A 23,666-nucleotide genomic window follows, 5' to 3' on the forward strand; every position below is an offset into this window, starting at 1 on the left:
ATAAAAATAAGTGGTATGCCTACAAAGTTTTATAAAAAATCAACAATTACTAATATTGTGATCATCAATATTTTTTGGAAATATTCAAGGCACTGGTAGAAGATAGAAACATATGTATGTTTAGCCCTAAAGTCAAAAGAAACAGATTAAGAGAGTAATATAAAATTAACAACAACGAAAAATGTAACTTATCATATTCCCTACGATTTTCAAATTATTTTCTCATTTACCATGCAACGAGCTAATAAGAACATAATATTATGTATATAAGTTTGTGTCATCAATACCATCGCATTCTACAGTGTCTCTCAAGAATGTCTCTGAACAGACTGATTTTTCAATTGCAAACGTTGAGCCAGTTGCTCAGACGGTGTTATTAATACAGATTACATCTTTCCGTGGGCGACGAGCGAAATCATTTCAACCAGTCCTGATTGCCACCACATGCGGGTGCGTTTAAAGTCGTACTAATTAACACGGCAGCGATTCAAGATGTCGGTGCTGCATGGCGGAATGGGTTGAGACGGTGGAAGTCTTAAGACGGCGTGTTCTCTCCGGGGAGCCAAGTGTTAGGAGAATTAACAGCAACCCCTGATCTTGGCCCTCTATGCTATCTCCCTAATAATAAACTGGTAATTCCCAATGCCCCTATAAGTTACTCCCTTTCAACGCCACAATAACCTACGAGTGTTAAGACGTATTGTCTACCGGGTGTTCGGTATTCGTTCTGCCACACGCACGAGTCCGACGATCATCGGTTGATGGATGAATCGAGAAACAACCATAGCTTTGATGTTAAAGCCAAAGACTAAATTGATTGTTAGGCAGACAGCAACGTGGTTTCCACTGTTGCTTCGAAATACGAAACTTGCTTAGGCGGGGGTGATATTTATGCAGTATATAATCAATTCTGTCATACAGTTATAGAAAATATATCTTCGTGATAAAGAAAATAATCAAATGCTAATCGAGTAAAAATGATAAGTAAATAACAGATGAAACATTTTATTTTCTTGGAACTTTAAGATAACTTACTTCCAAGGTTCGTACGTTTCAATAATGTTTCAACAACTTAACTCGTATAAAAATGCAGACAAATGGTTCAGATAACAATAGTACATGATAATAATATACAACAAACATATAAAGAAAGTAATACGTAATATAATTCCAAAATATACCTAGAGCTGGGTAACGAAGAAAAGGGGTAGCTGGCGGTTAACGAACCAGAATTGTTGATTAATCGACGGTTTCTAATTTATCCGGTGAAGTAAGCAAATACTAGGGGCAAGACAGAATTTCCAGATTCCTCGGCCACGTTTACCACGATGGAATATTGATGATCACGCGTTTTGCATATGTACCCTCTTCCGGACATTTAGCGAAACTCCGTCGACCGGAAGGTAATTCGCAGTTCGAATGAATTCGTCATGATTTCGTGAGCAATGTTCACCCGTTACATCGTTACAGGATGTGCTCACCTTCATCATAGACATCCAACCGCGGCTTGCAAAGTGCCTTGCTTTCGAGACGGGTTTTCGAGGTGTAAAACGACAGAAAGAGAGAGAAAGAAAAGCTTGATAGCGAAACAGAGAAGGTGAAAACGCGGGGTTGTGAACTCAAGAGAAAGATTCGACCTCTCTGCGGAACCGCTTAGATTTATGGGCATGAATTTCTATCCAATAAGAGGCGCACTTTATGAACGTGACATTTCCTCATAGTGTTCTTAAACGAAATGTCTCGATACTGAGAACAAATATTTTAAAGTCAGGTTAATATTCACGTGTCATTGATAATACTATACATATACATATATACGGTGGTTTTTCTCTTGTTGGTTTTTTAATGAGTTGTTCAAAGATAGTATTTTGTTGCATCCATTAAATCATTTTCGATCAAGAAATCATATTTTTTATGATTAGCAAGTTCCTTAAATTTCTCATTTCAACTGTTTGCAAAATCTTTTTCTCAGTTAAGAGTAAACTAAAAATGACTTACAAGAAATTCGGAGTTTACAGTGGGATCAGAATGATTTTTATCTTTCTTTTTTATGTTCTCAAGGAGTGATTCATAGAATTTGCAATTGGTCGCTTATCATAGACCTGACATAAGTTTCTGATAAACCTAATCACATGGTTGAGGACAGACACTAAAAAGCAACGGGGAACGTCTTATTGCGCGCGAAGGACTTGTTCTGTTGTGTTTAGCCGTGGATATCTGCTTCGTAGATTAGGAACAGAGGGAATGGTAACAGTGACCGATAAATTTCATGGCGACTGTCTCTTACTTGTAATTAAACGCACAATTTAAACGGGCCGTTAATGTCAGCATGCCCAAACCAAAGTGTCTTCTCTTGGTAGGTATGCTTAGAAAGCTGGTTTAAGGCTAGGATCAATTGGATCGTGTTACGTAATAAATAGTGAACCAGCGAAACTAACAGTTGTAAAAATGTACGACTCCAAGTTTTATCTTCTTCTGAACCTTCTATTTTGCTCGTAGCTAGGAGATAATGATTTTAGAACTGCACAGTTGCTTAGAGATACCTGACAACAAGTATCTAAATACATTGAGAAAACTGCACTTCTACAGTTCCAAAACGATTCATTTTTAATCGTACTAATCAGAAATATATTTTGAATCCCTTAATGTTAGAAATGATTCATAATGACATTACTTGCAAATACTCTCTTATATAATCTCTTATATCTCTTATATAAGAATATTCAGGTATATCAGAACAATTTTTTAAATCGATAAGAATAACATTCTACTCGATAAAGACTCGCATACATTGAAATAATCCATGCATGTCACGTGACAATTACAAGCGTTATCATCGATCCATCATATGAAAAAAAGGAACATGATTTCATTATGCATGCGTATAAACGAAACGCGTTCCTAATTACGGCATTGTGACGACCCATGCCACGTACCAGTCGAACATCTGCGATCCATCGTGACGGATAAATCACCTTGGGACCACCCTCCAATCGCATCTCGGCCATCGCCTTGCATATAGACAGTTACTAATGAGCCAACCCCATTTAATTAACCGTATATAGCTTCGACGCAACTGCCGGACTACTTCCTGGTTAGCACACCACGCATTGTAGTCCTCTTTCGACGCAGCCCTTCTTTCACTGCCGGTTTAGGGACTGATACATATTTCGTTAGCAGTAGGTCCTAAGTGAGCTACATCTGTTCGATATGCATTTGAGATATGATTTTACATATTTTATCGAAGATAAAACGGGACGTTTGATACAAACGAGACAGAAGTTTAAAAATGTATATCATATCATACTAACTTGCAGGAGTGAAGATTAAGAAAATTGGATACTATTATTTTGATGTTTAGGTTTGAACGAGTTTAATATGTATAGACTGCTGTCTTCATATTTAATGTGTTACCGTACAGTTTCATCCCTTTTCTTTTCTTCCTTTCTTTTTTTTTCTTTTCATAATAACGCTTTCGATATCTAATATGATTCATTTGAAAACATACATAGTGTTATGAAAATGTAAAACGTTATAAATTGAGAGGTTATATTCTCCCGAATTGTTATATAAAAATTACTATGGTATTGTATATGCTTCGCACTAAGTATACCAAAGAACTAGGTATATTTATTAATTTCATATTTTTTTATTGAATAAACGTAAAATTATCTCTTTCAATACCGATGTACTATATAGGTATTACAAATCGCATCGAAGTGAAAAATCGTCTTCCATTTTTATATCATTACAAACGAAGAATATTCAGAAATAATATTAAACAAAATATGTGAAATTAGATTCAACATTTATTAGGCAGTTACACATATCAATTATATGAGTTTGATAACGAAATATAATAAAATAAAAATAAAATAACTGTCATCTTCTTAAAAAACATCGCTACCAACAGCCTCCGTGGCGCAATCGGCTAGCGCGTTCGGCTGTTAACCGAAAGGTTGGTGGTTCGAGCCCACCCGGGGGCGGTTTCTTTTGCTTTTGGAATCTTTTACGCATACAGTAATAAGCGTAAAATCAGTATCTTTCATTCGTTTGCACCTGGTTTTAACTTTAACTATAACATTTTCAAGTAGAATAATACTACTAACGTCATTTTATAATTGAGTGCAAATATTTCCATTGTTGTTTTACTAAAAAAATTATCATCAAATATTACATATTTCGAAATGCGCACATAGTAATTGAGCGAACAAAGTCGATGTTAATAGATCAGAGATAGAATTCGGTTATGCGAATTTGATTATGCGATAAGACTATGATGAAATGAAATGAAATTGTTATGAAGAAATTGTGTTTGAAATGTAGACGTTCAAATCTGAAACTAAACTGATTGTTTTTAAAAGTAGTCTTTCATGATTAATTATTTAGTGATTAGCAGCACAGAAGTGTTGAAATAAATGGTATATGATATTTGCTTCCAATTTATATTAATAGTATATATTATTTCAAATAGCGCCAGTGATCGATCAGGACGAAATTTGATAGGAATCATTGGATAAGATTGTCGATCTAAAATGTATCCTAGTTTCGCGGTCATGCGTTCTGAAGATACAGGTCCCCACATACCCCCTATATATGTAATAAACCTTCGCTGCTATTAGATCGCGTTAGCAACAGTGTTTTCGTGATTTATTTAACACAACCAATATTGATGTCTCTCTTTAACCCCTTAGGTGCGATGCGTCACTCTAGTGGCTTTCGCGGATGTCATCTTATATTACAACGCGCCACTATAGTGGCTCACTCTACTGACTCATTCGTTCACCGTTTGAACTAAATGATGTATTTCATTTGTCTTACTTCACACTTTTTTCATCCTCGCAATGTTTTATAACAGTGTTAACAATATACAGGCAGAATATATAGTCTTTGTTTTTGATATCAAATTTTGATTGCTAGTATCATACATCAATTGTTGCTTTCCGTTAAAATAAATATACCATTATTAGATGCTCTTTTTAACATGCCGATCCATATCCTTCTAATTTTTTAGAATCATCAACCTCAGAATGTCGCTTCAAAACAGAAAAAAGAAAGAGCAATTTGAAAAAAACCGCGCTATGAGTGACGTGGATCTATGTGTTGTACCGTGCTTTAAAATATATCACACACAATTGTATTATTACTTATTAAAGTAAATTATTCAAGTTAAAGTATATGCATTATATCTTTAAGAAAAATTATAATTTAATTATCAAAAACTTCATTCCAACGTGCTTGCGTAGAGATTATCCGTCACACATTGCAGTGTTGTATCGTTTACGTGTAACTCGCGTCAAACTCTGTCGTACAGAGAAACAGCCCTGCACAAAAATCAACCGTACCTAAGAGGTTAAAAGGATCGTTTCTTTTCGCTCATTAAGTAGTTTTGAGTGTAATATATACGTAACGTATATTTGTACCTTAGCCATACCAATGCTAGTATTAAAGGATCTATTATATATACATATAAAGATATTTGTATCTTACGAATGCATGACTTTTCAAAGCTAGGATTTTATATTTCAGTTCTCCTATTTCACTCTATGATATATAGCAAATTTCATCTTGATTGGCCAAATTTTGTCTTAGTCGATTTAAATAAAGAAAAAAAAATATAAATCATCGATACACAAAATTGTTACAAATTTCTATCTTTAAATTTGAAGTTATAAAAACCTAATTTCAGCGGCGCCGTGGCTTAGTTGGTTAAAGCGCCTGTCTAGTAAACAGGAGATCGAGGGTTCGAATCCCTCCGGGGCCTTCGCTCGCAAAAGCAAATATTTTTATTTTTCCCCGACATATAAAAATAAAATCGAAATTCTTGTATTGAAATAAATGAAATCGAAATTTTATATTTTTGTAAAACAATAATTTTTATATATGTGATATGATATACATATTGATATACATATATATATATGTATATCATTGACTTAAATGTGTATATATATACATACTTTAAATATTTGCATATAAGAAAATACAATATATTACAAGTAAAATATAAGCTCATCAGTAATTTAATAAATTTTTATTAATATAAAATCAGTATAATGTTATCTGTATGAAAAATATTCTGAAGTGGAACATACATATATAAATAAAAAACTAGGCTATACTTCTACACTATTCGTATCATAACCTGATATTAAAGAATAGATAGCCTTAGTTTGTTATGTATTTTCTTTTATTGGAATTTATTAGAGAAAAACACAATAAAGTCTAAAAACGAATAACCAAGTTTACGCGACAGTGTCGCCACGCATATGTGACTTTGTAAAGGTGGCTGCCTTGCGCGCCAAATATACCAGTGAAGGAACTTCGTTGTTGTCGTTTGGTGTAGTGCGCCGTGTTATAACCTCGTTTCGCATGAAAATGAATTCATATACGGATCCACTTCGTTTGAACGAAGAACGTTTGTTTGTAGATTTGATGGAGAGTTTGCCAAAGAATATTAAGGATACGAGGAACATTTTAGAAATTCGTGACAATGTGCTGTACGTGTGGAACCCGAAGGAATTTTGTGTGATGGCATTAAACGTTTCGACAGCACGTGGAAAAAACGATGTTCCTTATCAAGTAAGTCAACAACGTTTAATTCAAAGACATATTGCATGATTTATACAAAAATGAATTCAAATCAGTGATGAAGTATACATTTACGTCCAATAGTTTGTTGTATACAGACCTAACTAACCTCCATAACGCTTCTTAAAATGTGCGCAAGCGCTTTGCTTTATTGTCTTTGTACGTTTAAACTTCTATAACATGTAGTAGCATCATATAATGGAAATAAAACGATAGTATATTTCGTTCTTTTAAATTATTGCAAACTTTATCGTGAAAATTAAAAAGATTTCTTTCTTTGATACATGAAAATAATACACTTTTTGTTATGAATGCTATATAAATTTTACTTATTGATATCTAGAAACTACTTTCTATACTGCAACCTGTTTTTATATAATCTGTACTAAAAGAATTCCAAAAAATTAAAAAATTTGTAGTATATTAGTATTAAAAGTGTACAATCAGTTCAGTAAAAATTATGCTGAAGCGACAATTTGTATTTATTATGTTTTAATGCAGTAATATTATTATGTTTAAAAATTTTGTGCAGATTCATTTTAATACTTTTTCTTATATAATGACTCATACAAATTTCGATTTTACGAATCTCATTCTTACACTTTTACTAATTAGTCACTCATTCGTTCAGTCATTAAACTTTCTTTGGATATCGATTATTATTAAGGTAATATATATAAAAAAATTTTGTCGTCAAAAAGAATGTGGTAATCAACCCTCGTAATTGATATCCGTAAAATTTTACCATATACAAATATAATACAGCCTAAGTATCGAATGAAAAGCCAGTCATCGATAAACGTGATAAACCTTCCTAACTCGCTTTTCACCAACCCATTTACGCTATGCTCTTATTCCAATTAAAAATCTCGATCGTTAAAAGTACATTCAACGGATAAGCTTAAATTCCCAAGCAATGAAAGAAATTACGAGAGTCGTGCGAAAAGGGCTCCGATCACTTTGGTCGGACTAATGGTTCCGTGAAAACGGGAGTGACATTTGGTCGTTGGTTAAGCAGAAGTTGCTCGATAACCTGGACCATTACCGCGGCACGATGCGTTCGCTTTACGACGATTACCGCGAAAGCGTTTTCTCCGGCGAACTTTTGATTCGGACCGATTAAGCTCTGGCTAAATTATGGTCCACGATACCAATATACACACTTGTAGGGGAGGGCGCGTGCGCCTCTCACTACCACCATGTCCCGCTGGTTAATCGGTGTACGTACATACGCGCGCTAGTGGAAAATGATTACGTGGTAAATGAAAGGGAAGCGGCATGGCGAACTCGCTACGGTGAGAATGGGCAGAACGTTTCGTTCTCGGCTGTGCTTTTATTTCATTTCAATGGCACCGTGGGATCAGCGGGTACATTAATGCCTGGGTGTCCTGGTGTATGCGCTCGCGCGCCACCGCGACCGACCAAGCGGACGCGCGAGAGACCAAAAGACCGGTGAGGGGATAATTTATAGGAAATGGGTTGTTCGACGCTCCGGAGTAATTTAATTAAAATAAATGTCCGTACCGCGGAGGAACGTTACCCACGAACCCGCGGTCCACAACTGCGAATAAAATGCAAATTCAGACCCTTCAACTGGGTTACGTATGGGTATTCGTAGGTAGGTAGATAAAGAGTACGCGCCGAGGGGGAATAGAGAAGTCTCGCCAAGGGTCAACCTCTTTCGTCCTCTTCCTTTTTCTGTCTCTCTCATTCTCTTCGGGGACCGATCATCGCTCGCTCACCCGTTGATTTGATAAGGGAAAATCCTGAGGTGCCTCTATCCGCTTCTGCCGGTCCACCCCTTTTTCTATGGATATTTCTGTAGCTGCTCCTCTCTGCTCGATCTCCAGAATCTCCAGAAAAAATTTAAAGGACTTGTTGGGTTGGTAGAATTTTATTGGGTAGATGAGAGTATGGGGAGTAGCAATTGTTCATGAAGCAATGCGTTTTTGGCGTGAGCGATGATTTTAAAAACTGAGTTAGATTATATTCTTGTAATATAACATTTGTTTTATTTCTAAACGAGAGACACATATTTCTGCCTACGAATCGACCAATTACAATTTTATTATTCGTCGCTTCACTTATTTAATTACATTCGTTTTAAATTCTCTCTGTATATCTGTTATCAATACGTATCTTCTGGGATAAGATTAATCAATTATTACTAACCTACTATACATCCCTTTGAAGTATACATAATACATTAATCTATATTTGTTTCACGTCTATCAATAGGTATAACGCCTTAGTAACACGCAACAAGCAATTAAAGCGAGAACTGACGTATATTTCTCTAAATCATTAAATTTCACATTACATGCTTTTAAAATGTTTCACTAGATATCTACTTATCAACATCCACTTTCTACAAAATACCCTTAAAACGCTCATTTCTAGAATATTTACCAAGAGTCCCGAGGAAACATTGGCAAATCCAAACCAACCGTGATCCAATTGCGAAGCAACGAACTAGTAACCTGTATCGTACCTAATAACCTACCCTCTTATTTTTCTCACCTTACACATAGTTAACATCGAGGACAATGATTCGGAACGACCAAGGCTCGTTTGACAATTTTTCTAAGAGTCAATTGAATCGTCGCCGAGTTCCAAGGGCCACTTTATGGCCGGTACGTGCATGCGCGTTGGCCGACTGAAATATCGGTCGTAAATAATAAAAGTTAGCGAGGTTCCTCCCTGGCGCGCACGGCGGGACTTTAAACCGGAAGATAGGTGTCGCAGGATACGGACGAGGCAGTGTAGAAGGGGGTGGCGACGAGATGAGGAGGGCGAAAGAGGCAACGCGGGGTAGCATCAGGGTGTGGGGCGGAGACAAAGACGCGCTATTGTCAACCGCTCCGCCATCGGAACCACCATCCGCCGCGGGAAACTTTGAATCATTTTTATTGCATAGAGTTATCTTTGTTACCAGCGGAACGAACGTCTAAACGCGTCCTCTCTGTCCCTTTCTCTGCTCTTTCTCCCTTCGTCTTCCTTCCAACCGACCCCACCGACACCCACCCCCTGGTCGTTCGTACAGGTTATTCCCTACCGTCGTTGGTCCTCGCCTTTCTGTTTCCCTCTACCTGCACCACCACCCTTTTTGTTCTTCTCGCTCGACGCGAGATAATACGAACGAGGAAGCGTTCACACCCCTTTGGCTGCCCAAATGGAATAAGTTCTTTAATTCGCGAATTTACCGCCGCTCTAACGAATTGCCCGTCCTTCTCGTCGAGATAACAAGCCTTCCTCTTAGCCCCGTTCCCACCTACAAGTTTTAATTCTTTCCTGTACTCTGGGATCGTCAAGTCACGCGGTGATCTATGGAAAATAATCGAATTCGATCGTCACTGCCCGTAGCTTCTCGCGTTTTTCTGACTTTCCGAACGTTGAAGAATAGCGCGAAAAGTCTGTTGTAATAATATCTTTTTTTCGTTACTGGAACTATCGATAAAGACCATCAATTTGTAATTTTTCATAAAAATTTGATAAATTCGCAAGGCTGGAGTTTTGCAAATACCTTTCATTTTGATCTCTTTGGAACAAGTTTTGTATTTCGACCATAGATAGTTCTAGTTTGTTAAAGGAACAAAGAAGGTGTGAGATCCTTTCGATGTATGGTACAGTAGCAATTCACCTAGCTTACGTGAGCTTTTCTACATACCATCCAGTAGGAAGAGCTCATCTTATCTAAATTAAAAGTGGTTACTCTCTGAATGGCGTTCCAAGGTCGAAACACACAACGGAAAATCCTGTCTCAGGCTGAAAGAATGGAACATCACGTAATAAGCAAAATCCTCTGGACGATAATTAAAAAGCAATTTTACGGTGACATTTGTACCTACAACGAGGTTCCTTGCCAGAGGTAAATACTCGGACACGCTGGTATACCGCGTGGCAATAAGAATACACGTATAGGGGTGGCCGCGTAGCTACACGCGTGCTTCCAAACGTACAGAGTACGAAAAAAAGCTAGGTGTCTAGCTTTAATCAGATTATTCTCCGCTTCTCAGTCGCTGGAAATATTTTCAAACTGTGTGTTGTAACGTTTATCTTACGCTTGGTGCTTCTTTATGTATGAAAGAAAATTACTACAAAATTTTCTTAAATGGATATAATAGGGAATTATTAATGCATTAAGGATCAAGCACTGGAATATACTACAGGAATAAATTAAAGAATATTAAATTGCATTATTGAGAGACATATATCAAGATACGAAATGTGTATTAGAATAATGTGTAAATACATACTGTACAGAGATATATTATTATGTAAGTGAAAGCCTAAAAGAATTTCAGAATTTAAACAAGAATAGTTCATAGAATTGTAGGATCTTGATGGAAGAAGAAACAATGATGAAAAGAAAATCAAGTATAAAACAGAATTGACTGAAAAAATAAAAAATTACAACTGAAATGTTTTCTTTTATACAATTTTGGTTCCTAATGGATTAACTGAAAATTATAATAAGATGGATCTAGTAAGAAACGCGTTAGAAACGACTGTCAGATACATTAAACGAACCACTTGATTTTCTCCGACCATAAAGGTACCCCAAATGGTTTAACCCAATTTCCACCACGAATTTGTATCAGCATCACTCTATACTCATATACGTATGTATGTATATGCATATGACCATTAACAAACGAGGGAAATTCGTACTACATAGCTGCTGCCTAAAGTTGCGTTTCTTTTTCGACATCGCATCACAATCCCCAACGCTCGTTGAAGAAAGAAAGAAAACGACGCAGCAGCGAAAATGTATCAGCGTGGCATGGTGGTAGAACGAAATACGCATGGCAGAGAAGGGAAGGAGAGAAAAGAGGTATGAGTTGGTCCATGTCTACCACAAAAGCCATTGTCCGCCACTTACTGAATTCGTCGAGGCTCTCTCTCACCCTGGTGTCCACAGTGCACACAGGGCCCCACTCTACCAATGTAAAACACTTCCCGTGAATTTTATTGCTCCACGTACCTCCTCGTTCAGTAGCACGTACAAGACCACCTAACCTGTGCCTGTCAACTGACTGGTGGATCATCCTCCACCCCCGTCGTTTGCTTGTACGACCGTACACGGAATTCACCACCGTACAGGGTGTAAAACAAATATGTGTCGAAGCCCAGGCTTTGCGTTCCATCGAGACGTCTTCTCATCAAGCGTTGTAACTCTCGTCTGATCTTTCGAACAGAGGATCGTGCGTCCTTTTTACTCTCGAATAGAAATTTGAATCTTTTACTTTTTGATTTTCTTGTAGCTGAGATTATGAAAACATAACTTTCAAGAGCTGATATTTAAAATTATTACAATTAACGCTGAAACTTTTACGTAGACGTTTCGTATATAAGTGGTTAATCAAAATAATACCTTTTTTTTGCTGAAGGTATAGTTTTTTTTTAATTTTGGAACGTATTAAAAACTTTGAACGTAATCTTGTAACTTTTACGCCCTTTAAGCATGTCTATATGTAACTTTCAGCCAGAACGCTGGCTTTATCTTTCCAAGAAGGCAGTATACATGCAAAACAGAGTACCGTTAAAATACTCCTTGTATCTTGGAAAATAGCATGTATGTGTGAAACATACCTTGAATATTCTCCATTATCGATGACAATGATTCCGTGCTAATAGGCATCTACGATATATTGTTTCCTTTTAACTGAAAATCATTATCCCATTTGGATTAGATGAATTTTGTTTCATTTTCTTATTAGTCTTGTAATAGCAAGTAAATATGTTTTTAAGAAATTTTGGTTCGCATATTCTGTTGCGCGAAATGGGACGTTCAGACCTTCGTTTCTCATTTTTGGTTTTCACTGGATTCACAAATTTGTTAAAAACTGCTGTGATAAATAGAGGCCTGACCTAAATCTTACGGGACGCGTGCGGATTCGCTTGGAACGAACCAAGGGTGGAAACAAAGACAAAAAGGGAAATCAGCTTTTTAAAATACTGAAAATGGCAGAAAATGCGAAATAAGTGTATTAAAAATTTAGTTCACGATTCTTCTTTGAAAAAAAAGAATAATGCTGTAGAGAGAACAGAAGGAAGTATAACACAAGGAATTAATTATTTTAAATTAATTCTACATTTATCTCTAAGAAGGTGTAGTTTTTCGTACTCCGGGGATAAACTGGCTAATTTGTGCTCAAACCTAACTTTTTTCACTATCTTAGAATTTCAAAAGATTAAAATTAAGCTCCGGTACATATACAATCCAATATCATTAACTTCGTATAAAGTCATCAAATTATTTATCTTGTAATACTCTAATTTCGATATCATTTACAATCTCGCTCTATTCCTACTAGCATTTATGAATATTAAAAACGAGAAAAAAAAGCTCCCTCTTAAGAATGTTCGATTGCCCTAAGTATCGAAGGATGGGATATTCCGGTGGTGGGCGAGAGTTGAAGCGAGCTGAAGTGGCTCAGGCGATCCGCAGGGGGTGGCTTTGTCAGCCTTAGAATACCTTGGCAGGCTAATGCATTTCCTTTACAGTTTTAATGGGCATTCATAACTAAGTTTAATAATGCCGGTAGGAGGCCAGCCGTCGCGGTTGCATATCTAATAATTCCACGGCTCCACCTCGCGCAGGAAGTGGCACACAGCACGGATTTTAGTGGTGGCTGCGCGAGTTCATCCCCCTACTACTCTTCTTTACCTAAGCTGAGCTCGAAGACGCGCACGTTCGACCTCTTTCTCTTTTTCCCCTTCTCACGCCCTCTTTTCTAGTCCCTCAAGTCCCGTTCCTCTTCGACTTCCTCCGGGCGGACACTTGGAGAGTTTTCACCCTGCATCGAACCGATTCATCTATTATTCGTTTTATAACGTTTCACGGTAGTTATCCGAAACTTGGCATTTATTTCTGACATACGACTGTAATATAGTTATCAAACCACCACCTTAAAATGCTTCTTCAAATGGATCTCCTTTTATAAAAAAATGTTATTTTACCAATTCGTATTAATTCTCAGACCGACATCTTTGCTCGGATATTAAACTATATGCGTTAGGGAATAGGCTTATCCTACTTTATAAGCAGCGTTCAAATACGTATAAACACTCTATATACCACATAAAGGAGACATCGATGTTTGTTTCATACACAGGGAGCAATAATTTCAGCGACAGCGCACACAGAAGGCTGGTCTTAATGCCATTGTACTACCAGCTCGAACAATAAGACTGATCACGGCTAATTGCCATCCATTTAAATGGAAAACTTTGCGGCCATCCATGCGACTTAATCACCCACGGAATCATGTACAAGCAGAATCTCCCGTTCCGTTGAAGATCCTTGGGCAGCAGTGTTGGCGGGTGAGAAGGGGTTCCGGCATAGCCATGGCATAATGGCGTTTTGGTTGTGGACCAAGATATAAATCCCAGCACCGTTATGTGGCACAGAGTACCATCTTAGTTTGGTCTTCGCCGCGTCGACGACGAGAAGCCAGCGGCGCCGTCTCTAATAAATAACCCCAAGACAATGGACACTGTCCAAAACACGGTAGATCTTACGCCTTTAACTTGGGTACCAAGTCTTAACCCTTGGCCGTTCCGAGCAAAGCGCCCGGTCCTGGTCCCCTACCACTTTTCTTCAGTCTCTTGCCACCTCTATGGAGACACAACCCTCTTCCTCCAGCGGTGGCAAAGAGCCGCGAGACCCAACGTCGCGGTACCCGAGCTTCCTCACCTCCTTCTCTTCTCTTCTCTTGCTGGAATTATAATGTTTGTTTCTAACAAATTACCATGATAATGCCGGGCGTCGCATGGCGAAACCGTGTCTTCGGTGGCACACTTAAATTACGCGAGTACGAACAACGCCGCCACCGGCGAGAACGCGACCGGAACATCAGCAATGCTGCCGAGACGACCAGAGATTCCTGCCGGGTAGTTGTAATGTTAATTAGCCATTTACCTAACTGTACACCCTGTACACAATCAGATCCCCTTACTCCAGGTATTTCCAAGTTTCGTATCTTTAAAATTGTCATTAGAAGGAATCCAGAGGATAAAAGATTTTGATAGTCCAAGGAGATTTTGGTAACTAATCTTAATGGAGCGAGTCGTGGTGATTTATATATTAGCTATTTTTGTAGATCATGAGATTTATAGGCATATATGGTAATAATTTTGTAACGTGATGGTAAATATTGGACAATTCCTTAGTAAGCGGCATGTATCATTTCTTCCTACTACTTCGCTAATTTTTGTAAATTTGCTAGTTTTCCAATTCGTTGCAAGTAACGAAACAGTGATAATATTGAAATTCGTCCTTTCTATTTTTTTTTTTTTTTTTATATTTAACCTCGCGTAAGTATCAAATATATTTGTCTGAATTCTCGATCCAGAAAATAAACGTTTAACTCTGAAACGTTAAAACGATAAGAATTAGTACATTAGGACGCGGTGTTGAAAAAGCAAAATTTGTTAAAATAGTAATTTCATAGTCTTCCTTCACAACCGTTCGCACAATGTATCGTTACAAAAGGTGGTAGATTTCGTCCTAAAACGCGTTCCCATCATCGTATTCGCCGACACGTTGAGCTGGCGCGGCATCATAAAAATTACGTCGAAATCTACGAGCAACGACGTAATACTTTTCACATTTTCGAGCGGACAAGCCATTATATGGAGTGGCTGCGAGGCCACGAAGGCGATAAACTTTATTTTCCAAAATCGTCGGGACGCACGTCCGATGCGTATTCGCGGTCGCGCCCTCGCGTCGTTACGATCGCGATAACACGCGTCCGTAGAAACGTACGACGAGAGATGGCCGAGGATTCTGGGGAAAAAAACAAAAAATTGTCGGGCGCATATTTTTTGGTCGGTCGCGTGAGATGGGGGATGCGCCACCGCGACGCTTTCACCCCCGTTTTTCCTATAAAACCGTGTCGAAATGTTCGCTCTCCCGCTACTACGACATAATGACCGGCACATAATTCACACATTCGACAAGAATATTCAGCAACGCGGCGATTTAAATAGCTATTCTAGCCAAGTTTATTAATAAATTGAATGTTTGCTATAACGTTTCCCTCGTGTATATTGATTGACAGCCAGACTGGTGATAGGGATTTCCTCGTATTGCTTCTATACCAAAAGATTTTATTCCTGTTCCACTGGAAGTGGAACAATGTTGTTTGAACAATTAGTAGTTCGTAGTTTGTTTTTCATGCAATGCTTGTAAGAATTTGTGGACAGCATCGTGGACTTGTTTCATCTGTTAGAAATTAGTTTAAGAGGGGCAGAGGAAAAATGATACAGATTACGAAATTTTGAATTCGAGGTGAAGTTAATTTTTCAAATTGAAATGAAATACTTTAGGGCTTTGAGGTTCGAACTTAAAAACTTATTTAGTACTTAAGTAACTGAAATACAATTTCATCGCTACATTTTATATCAAGCAACGTAACGGCTCGCTTTTCTACGTAAGATTGCATAGTCTTATAGTCGTAAAAGCTAGGTGAAATTTGAACAGCCCTGCAACTGCCGTAACTGCGACAGAGTCGAGCGAGTTGGCTACTATATCGAAGGCAGTGTTACGACGTTGCTTTTATTAGAAATCTGCTACATTACACGAAACTTTTTCAATACCTGTTTTCATCGTTCTTACACAAAGTTACGTATCAATTTAAATGGATTTAAAAAATTGTCTTCAATCTTTTTACGTCTGTAATAACGCGTTCAATCCACCCTGCAATTGTTCTTTCCCCACGCATTTTTAACCCTTTAAATCTATCATCAAAGAAACTTATGTTAACGCTGTCGTTGGTAAATTTTTATTTTCGCAATCGATACAATCAAACAAACGCAATCAAATATTTTCTCATTATCTAATATTAGATGAAACGTCAATACATACGAGACGATAACATCAAAAGGAATAACAATGCAATAAAAACAAAAGAAATAATATTCAAAGAAATTCTTGGACGAAGAAACTTCATCCACGATAACCTGTAAATGTCAAGTCATTTGGAGATTCTTCGAAATCAGGGAAAAGGATGGATACATGGAGAACGAACAGTCTCTCTGAGAATCGGTTAAAGAATAAGGTTATAAAATTAGAGAAGACGAAGGGAAAAGAGGCGAAGAGGAGGGAGGTGGCGAACGAACGAGCGGGTGAGCAACGTCTGGCTTGGCCCTGGAGCAGTAAATCCAGAAACGGTGTTACGGGGCGGCCCGGAGATAATGCGCAATCATTTTGGAATGGAAATTAAAATCAGATGATGAATCCTAACGATGCCGTTTATTATTTTAATTTTCCGCGAAGACCGCGGCAACGCAGGCTACCAACCGCTTCTACAGACGTCGTCCGCAGCACTGGTAACTCGAGTTCGAGACACTAAATTACCTTCCTATTAGCCGTATAATTACAAGATGGCCCCGGTAATTTCCGTTTATTCCGACTTCGTCTCGCCGAACTGGGCTTTATATTACAAGCTATAAGCTTTGCCTGCCACGTCGAGGAGGAACGCGAGGCCGAGTTTTCCCTTATCGCCGTCGTTAAGCGCGATTTTCATTCGTAACTTACCATAGACGTCGATATTACGATCAAGACTTAACTATTTGAAGATAGCGTTCGAGAAATGTTACCATAGTATTTCATCTTGTTTGACGTTTAATTTAGTTCTCTATAGACGACGGTATTATAATGTAAACAGACGTCTCTGTCTGTTAAAGGACGGAAGAAAGGGTTGCGTTTGTGCAGTAACGCGCCAAGCACTTAGGACTATCTGGCAGATAGAAACGTTTTGTTTAAATGAATGAATTTGAGACTCTTCGCGTCTCAAAGTTAGAAATTTCTTCTTTCCTTCGTACACCCGTATACTTGTCTCTGTTGCATTAACGTTTACAATTGTTTTAAACAAACACAATCAACATTCACGTTGAAATAAATGCTCTAACTTCTCATAGTTCCCATGATTCTGTTAATAAAAAACCGAAAATATTGCTAATTAGGGTAAGTTCGACTATAGGAAGTACAATTCTGAAAAATGTTCAGCGTCGTTTCACCCTTACGAGCTTCTGAACGTGCCAATAATCAGGGCTTTCGCTCTTTACATCGCAATAAATCGTTGATTTCGCGCCCTCTTTTTACACGCTGGTCCGACAATTTACACTCGCAGTGATACATAAATGCAAACTCGGTCGTTTTCGCTGTTTAACCTCCTTCGTTTTTCTCAGCACATGCCACCGTTTCTCATGGCTTGTTATAACGCAACTATAACATTTTACGATGCTCGTAACGCCGATACGATAACCCAGCATCGTGGCTGGCAGCCGCAGGCATCGGTTCCTCAACGACGTTCGATCGCATTTCGTGTATTTTGAAGGTTGAAACGAAGCCCATTTAAGTTACGTGGTATTACAATATTATAGAGGGTTAAATCAAATTTTTTAGCACAGAGAAAAAGAAGATATTGTAGATAAATATAAAGATATGTAATCTGTAGAATGTAGGTAATCGAATAAAAGTAGTAAAGATTTGCGTAAAATTCATAATACGTAAAAACCTTGAAAATGAAATTCTTCAGTAACTCGTGGTATGTCTGTACTTCGTACGTGCATTTAACATCACGCTGATTGCTAAAGATAAAATCAAAATAAGAAATGCATTACATCTGTTTTATGAAAATTGTATGATTTTTAAGAAGAAAGGACCAAACACGCGAGAGAACGTAAGAAACGAATGTACCTAGCCCAAATAGATCTTGGGGCTATTTGATATTTAAGAAAAACTCGAGCAACTGATATAATCGTAGAAATTTTCCACGAGCGGCATTCGTCTAGAAACTGAAACAACCGCTTTGGTACAGCAGTAATACAGAGAAAGGAGGGATTGCTATTCTTATTATTTCTACAGACGTTATTTCATGCTAACAAAGAAAAGTGCTTGGCTAAGGCCAATATACCTACTTTGTTTCTAACGTCCGTTACGTAAATTCTGTGCTCGCTTTCACATACTTCCAAGATTACTTTTCTGTCCAGCGTAGAGCTAGGGGGTAGGTAATTAAAACCTCGAGTAGGTAAATAACCGACTGCCAGACCGCCAGCGGAGCTACCGAGAAACGTAATAAGTAGGCGAGTCCGTAACCTTAAAAAGGGAGATCCTTAAAAAACGTCGGCCACCCCCTCCCCCCATCTCTTCCACCTCCTCGGCCACCCCTTCTCGTCCCCACCCACCTCCAGATCTCCCATTTTTTGTGTTAATTTGAATTTCGTAATTAACCGGCTACGTATGAATTCTCGAGAGAATACATAAAGGTCCTTCCTTTAATTTCCGCGAGGATTCGTTATAATACCGCGCCCCCTTGCACGCTGGAACGTGGATTTTCTGACCTCGAAGGGGACGACCAGGATGCGTGGAAAGGAAAATGGCCTCGGAAGCTTATAACCGGAATATTGTATGTTTCCCGCAATGAACGACGATACCTTGGAAATGAGTTTCTCCTTTTGGTATTCGTTTTCCTTTCGTCCCGTTGCCAGTTCATTTTATTCTACGATTTTAGGAACTAATTAACCTTTTCTAGTGCCATATTTTTTTTAAATCTTGTTTAATTTATTACTGTACTATCGCACCGGTACTAAGTGGTTTATTACAATTATTGATTTCATCGTATAATTATAAATATCTCTAAAGTTTATTGATTTCTTATATATTTTTATATATATATTTTTTTTATACATCTTATTCGTATTCCTTTCGTTCCATCAATCGTATTGGACCTTGGTAGAATTAAAACGTCGTTGTGAAAAATAAGACGTGCTTCTGTCTAATGGGAAGGAACTTTTAAAAAGAATCGAAATCTCCGTCCTCGAAAGGTAATCGAGATGACGGTGATTGGGGTTGTCGGACGATCAAGGGAGCTTGTCGTAATTACCGAATATTTTTCTCGCCCTATTCTCCCCTCAAGCTGATTGATATTTTGTATTCAAGAAGGAACCTTCGCCTTCTCTACCTTCTTACACGATTGTTACTGGCAAACGATGTTTTATCGGCCACTGAGAAGGAAATGGGAATTCAAGTCATCCGCCTCGCGTTTAAATAATTCTATTTATTTTCGAAATTTAATGGTCCAGTTCCCGATTATTGATTTGATTCATTAAATTAACGCTGCGATATTACGCTGCAGAACTATTTAACCCTACCATGAAACAAACTATAGTAGAATATAAATGTTCGAAAAATATGATTTTATCCATGCAGTACTCTTTTCCTTGTCATTCTATGACAAAAATCCTATCTTCTGTATTACGAATTAATATATTTAAACGAATATAAGAACTGGTTGCAAAAACACATTACTGCTGATCAACTATGAATTTGCATATGCTATAGAATATCTAATAAAATGTAGCATCTGCAAATGTCCATAGAAATAAAAGGGCCGAAGCTCTTCTCCTACTCTCCTCGTTCACCGCAATTCCTGCACAGTACTCGTCTACTATCATCACTGTACTGTGTGTGTGATATAAAGTGCATTTATCTGGTAGTAGGCTCGATCAAGCCGACGAGATAGCGTTGGTCGTGTCGCGTTGCCTCGATAAAACACAAAAGAAAGAAACGCGAATGTCTCGAAAACGGAGGGTCCTTATAAACTCACGCCCCATTTCACTGAAGGTTCATCTTTAATTTCTTCGCGTTTTTTCTCCTACCTGCTCCGTGCCCGACACTCGACACTCCTTTAAATTCCGCCCTAACCCACCCCCTCGACCCTCGCCAAGCGTGAAGAAGGAACCAGCTCAGCCCCGCGTTACTGTTCGCTCATTTCTCCGGTTGTCTTACGGCGATTAACCGGGCTCCTACTACCCCTCCCCCTGTGAGAAGAGTACGTCTCTCGACCTATCCTACCCCCCTCCCGCTCTCAATGAAACCTGGTTTCACCCTCGTCATGTACTTTTCCTCCTTGTCCAGCCAGTCTCTTCACCTCGGCTCCACTCTTTTCCTCCTTGCTCGGCTTCTTCTCCGCCGGAGTCACATTCTTAATATCGTCTTTTTAAAATTTTTTAAGCGCCATTAGGGAAACTATATTGCCACTCGGCGCGGGAACGGCGCAACCCCGACGGGGTAGATCGGTGCTCTTCCGTCTGTTCGAGGTTAGGTCGAACGCACGCTCTCGCCCCGGCACCCGCTTAAATTACGCGAATAAATTTCCTTTATTTTTACTGGCCCCCGGCTCTCTGACCCGGACGTACGTGATCCGACGACAGCAGCGCTCGAATAAAGAATACTGTCGGTCGTACCTTGTTTAACGACTACGATTCTTGCGTCGGCTTATTGCCAGCGTAAGGATACAGTAACGATCGTCCTGCTTTGGGGCGTTCAAATACAGGATACATGGTTGATCGAAATCTGGGGACATTGTAAAATAATCGAAATAGCACATAGATCTGCATCTATTCGCGTAAAATGGATAACGTTGTATCGATTTAAAAAATAGCTAACGTACGAATTAAGTATGCTGCAAATTAATTCTTCAGATACTCCCATGCTGGTGATCTTTGTTTAAAATCTTTCGTAATTAATTAACAGTTAAGAAGTCGCGCATATCGATAACAAAATTTGTATGCTGCTTTGAAAATTACGAAGGTTGCAACGTAGGCACAGAACTTCTCATCATGATCGAGGATGGGAATTATAAGCAAAGCTATTTTGAAATCCACTTACCAAATATCAAAGACTTTTTAGTAATCCTCAATGTGACTTACTGTACGTAGAACATGAGAAGATTACGTTGAAGTGTTTCTTGAGGAAAGCTCGACGGCGGTTCAGTTTGGTTGGGAAAAAAATTACCGGACGCCTGAAGCGTCTCAATTTAATTATCACTCTCTAAATGAAGTTACAGCCTTATTTATCGCGCGAAATGAAGGACCGAAGGGAGAGAATACTCGGTACTTAAAATGTACAAATCTGACTGTCAGCCTGCTGTCAGGGATGTTCCACCCTCGCACGGCTTTCCTGCTCGTCACAGACGCTCAAGCCCTGACATCTACAGCCTCCCTGAAAGTTACCAAGTGCAAATGTCGTCAGCCGGTCTTTAAACTCACCATGTGTACTTAAAAAGTCATTTGTACGTGTCGTTGAATTAGTTTAGGTATTTCTTGAAAAATTTCGCCTAAAACGAATCCTGACTGTTGAACTGGTACACGCACGTCTTCGTATATCTTCTCGATGAGATTGATTACTGCAGTTTTACGTAAATTTTTATCAATGACTACAGTTGCTACCGTATTTCACATACTTTTTTTAAACATTCGATATTGCAATAGTCGCATAAAATTTAACAAATCTATCTCTTGCCGTTGCTAAATTGAACGAAAATTGTAAATTTTCACGAGTAAAAGATGGAAATGATATATAAAGAATTCGCAATTTTCGAAACATAACTTTTCATTTCGAACAGCTTCACAGAAAAATAGTGCTAAAATTGATTAATTGATGAAAGTATCCTTGGAACGTAAAGGGTTCATTGTCGGAATAGCAAAACACGAAAATTCTTCCCGCTGAAATTAACAACATACTTTTCTCGTCTAATGAATTGAAGGAATTCAAAATTGTTAAAAGTTGTAGAAAAAAAAAAGATTGAAGTCCAAACGATCATAGATTGACCAGGACGATTTAAACATTGTTGAATTTTTCAGGAGATTTGATCCCTGAGGCGAAAAGTAGAAAGTGCAGGTCGTGTTGGCGCAGAAGGGGTGAGCATATTTCATCGTAACACCACCCCAGCGTGCCATTTGTAGGTACGCGAGAGGTCGTTGGAAATTCAATATCCGAACGAATCGGATATCGAAAAGAAACGAAAAGTCACGACGAGAAGATTGCAGTCGCTGTTGTCCTTGACAGTGGAAATCAAATTAAGGAAGTGGCGGTACGAATGGAGGACGATTTAAGTATCGGGGATGAGGCGTGCTTCTGATTTAAGGGGAAATTGTACCAATCTCGGTTTCAATTTAAGCGAGAAAACAAAAATTGCATGTTCGTGATTGGACGATTCGAACTTGATTTAAAAAGATTGACATTAATTATTTTAATAACTGTATCAAATTCCTTTCTTTGAAAAAGAATTTTCACGATACGAGTTTCATTCAGGAGCTAATAGCGTTTCCTTTAAAATGTTCTTCGTGTAGAAATGTAGAGAAATATTAATTTACAGAAACATGGAAACACTTCAATGGTCTCTTCGTTAAAAATCCTTAAATTTTCTTCATTATATCCTATTTACATATGCGTTATTCATAGTCAAAATATTCTATCGTAATCGTACAATTTTTCATTAAAATTTTTGTACTCAGACAAATACTCAGATTTGGTAAAATGTTATTGAAATAACGAGTGTCCGAATGATCGAAAATTATAAGACTGTTATCTATTATGAGCAACAAGCACTCGTTACGTGTTTGTACAAAACGAAGATGCATAATGCTACAAAGAAGAAAAAGAAAAATTGATAGAAGTCTTCGCAACGACGACCTTTCGCAATTAGACTTTTTAATTTTTATTAGCAACACTCGCCGACCGCCTAAGCGTATGCATAATGCCATGAATATTTTCGTCGTAACTCTGCCAACTTGTCTCCTAAGGAATTAACCCTTAAATTAGCAGTTAGCTTCAGTCTCAGGCGCAAAGTCCCCGCGTCCTGGTAAATTAGAGCCTCTCTTAGGCTGCTTCTTCCTTTACCCATCTTTTTCCCTATTTCTCCTTCTCCCTTATCAAAGTCGAAACTTTGGCCCGTCTTCGCCTCACAAAATCACTTCTCAACTATTCTACAGGTACGACAGTTTCCTGAAAACTAAAGGTTGATGAGAAAAAAGTTCCTTGATTATTGATCATTTCGAAATGACGAATTCCCTTAAATTACAAAGTTGCAACGAAATTATAACGTTCAGAGAAATAATTTTCTACATGCTGTACGTAACACACGAAAATTGTGAATATCCAAATTGGCAGAAAGATACGAGCCATTCAAAGGCCAAATTCTATTTCCTAGAAATTTCTCAACTGTTACTATCGGTGTGTACATCATGCGATTAATATTTAATTTTTCAGAGATCAAACAACT

At 38.2% G+C, this 23,666-nt stretch overlaps 1 protein-coding gene and 2 non-coding genes across 3 annotated transcripts in view; all 3 read left to right on the forward strand.

Annotated features, from left to right (window-relative positions):
- Positions 1 to 3,912: 3,912 nt before the first annotated feature.
- TRNAN-GUU lies at positions 3,913 to 3,986 on the forward strand. The gene has a single exon. It is a non-coding gene; the product is annotated as a tRNA-Asn (tRNA).
- A 1,704-nt stretch (positions 3,987 to 5,690) lies between these two features.
- Positions 5,691 to 5,764, forward strand: TRNAT-AGU. The gene has a single exon. It is a non-coding gene; the product is annotated as a tRNA-Thr (tRNA).
- A 536-nt stretch (positions 5,765 to 6,300) lies between these two features.
- LOC100649143 (nuclear pore complex protein Nup88) overlaps positions 6,301 to 23,666 on the forward strand; it is a 71,194-nt gene continuing 53,828 nt past the window's right edge. The window contains exon 1 of the mRNA XM_048408309.1: positions 6,301 to 6,582. Coding sequence (XP_048264266.1) covers positions 6,373 to 6,582 — 210 coding nt within the window. The 5' untranslated portion in view covers positions 6,301 to 6,372. The remainder of the gene's footprint in view (positions 6,583 to 23,666) is intronic.

This window comes from Bombus terrestris, chromosome 9, assembly GCF_910591885.1.
Source record: "Bombus terrestris chromosome 9, iyBomTerr1.2, whole genome shotgun sequence".
In the NCBI taxonomy this organism is placed as follows: domain Eukaryota; kingdom Metazoa; phylum Arthropoda; class Insecta; order Hymenoptera; family Apidae; genus Bombus; species Bombus terrestris.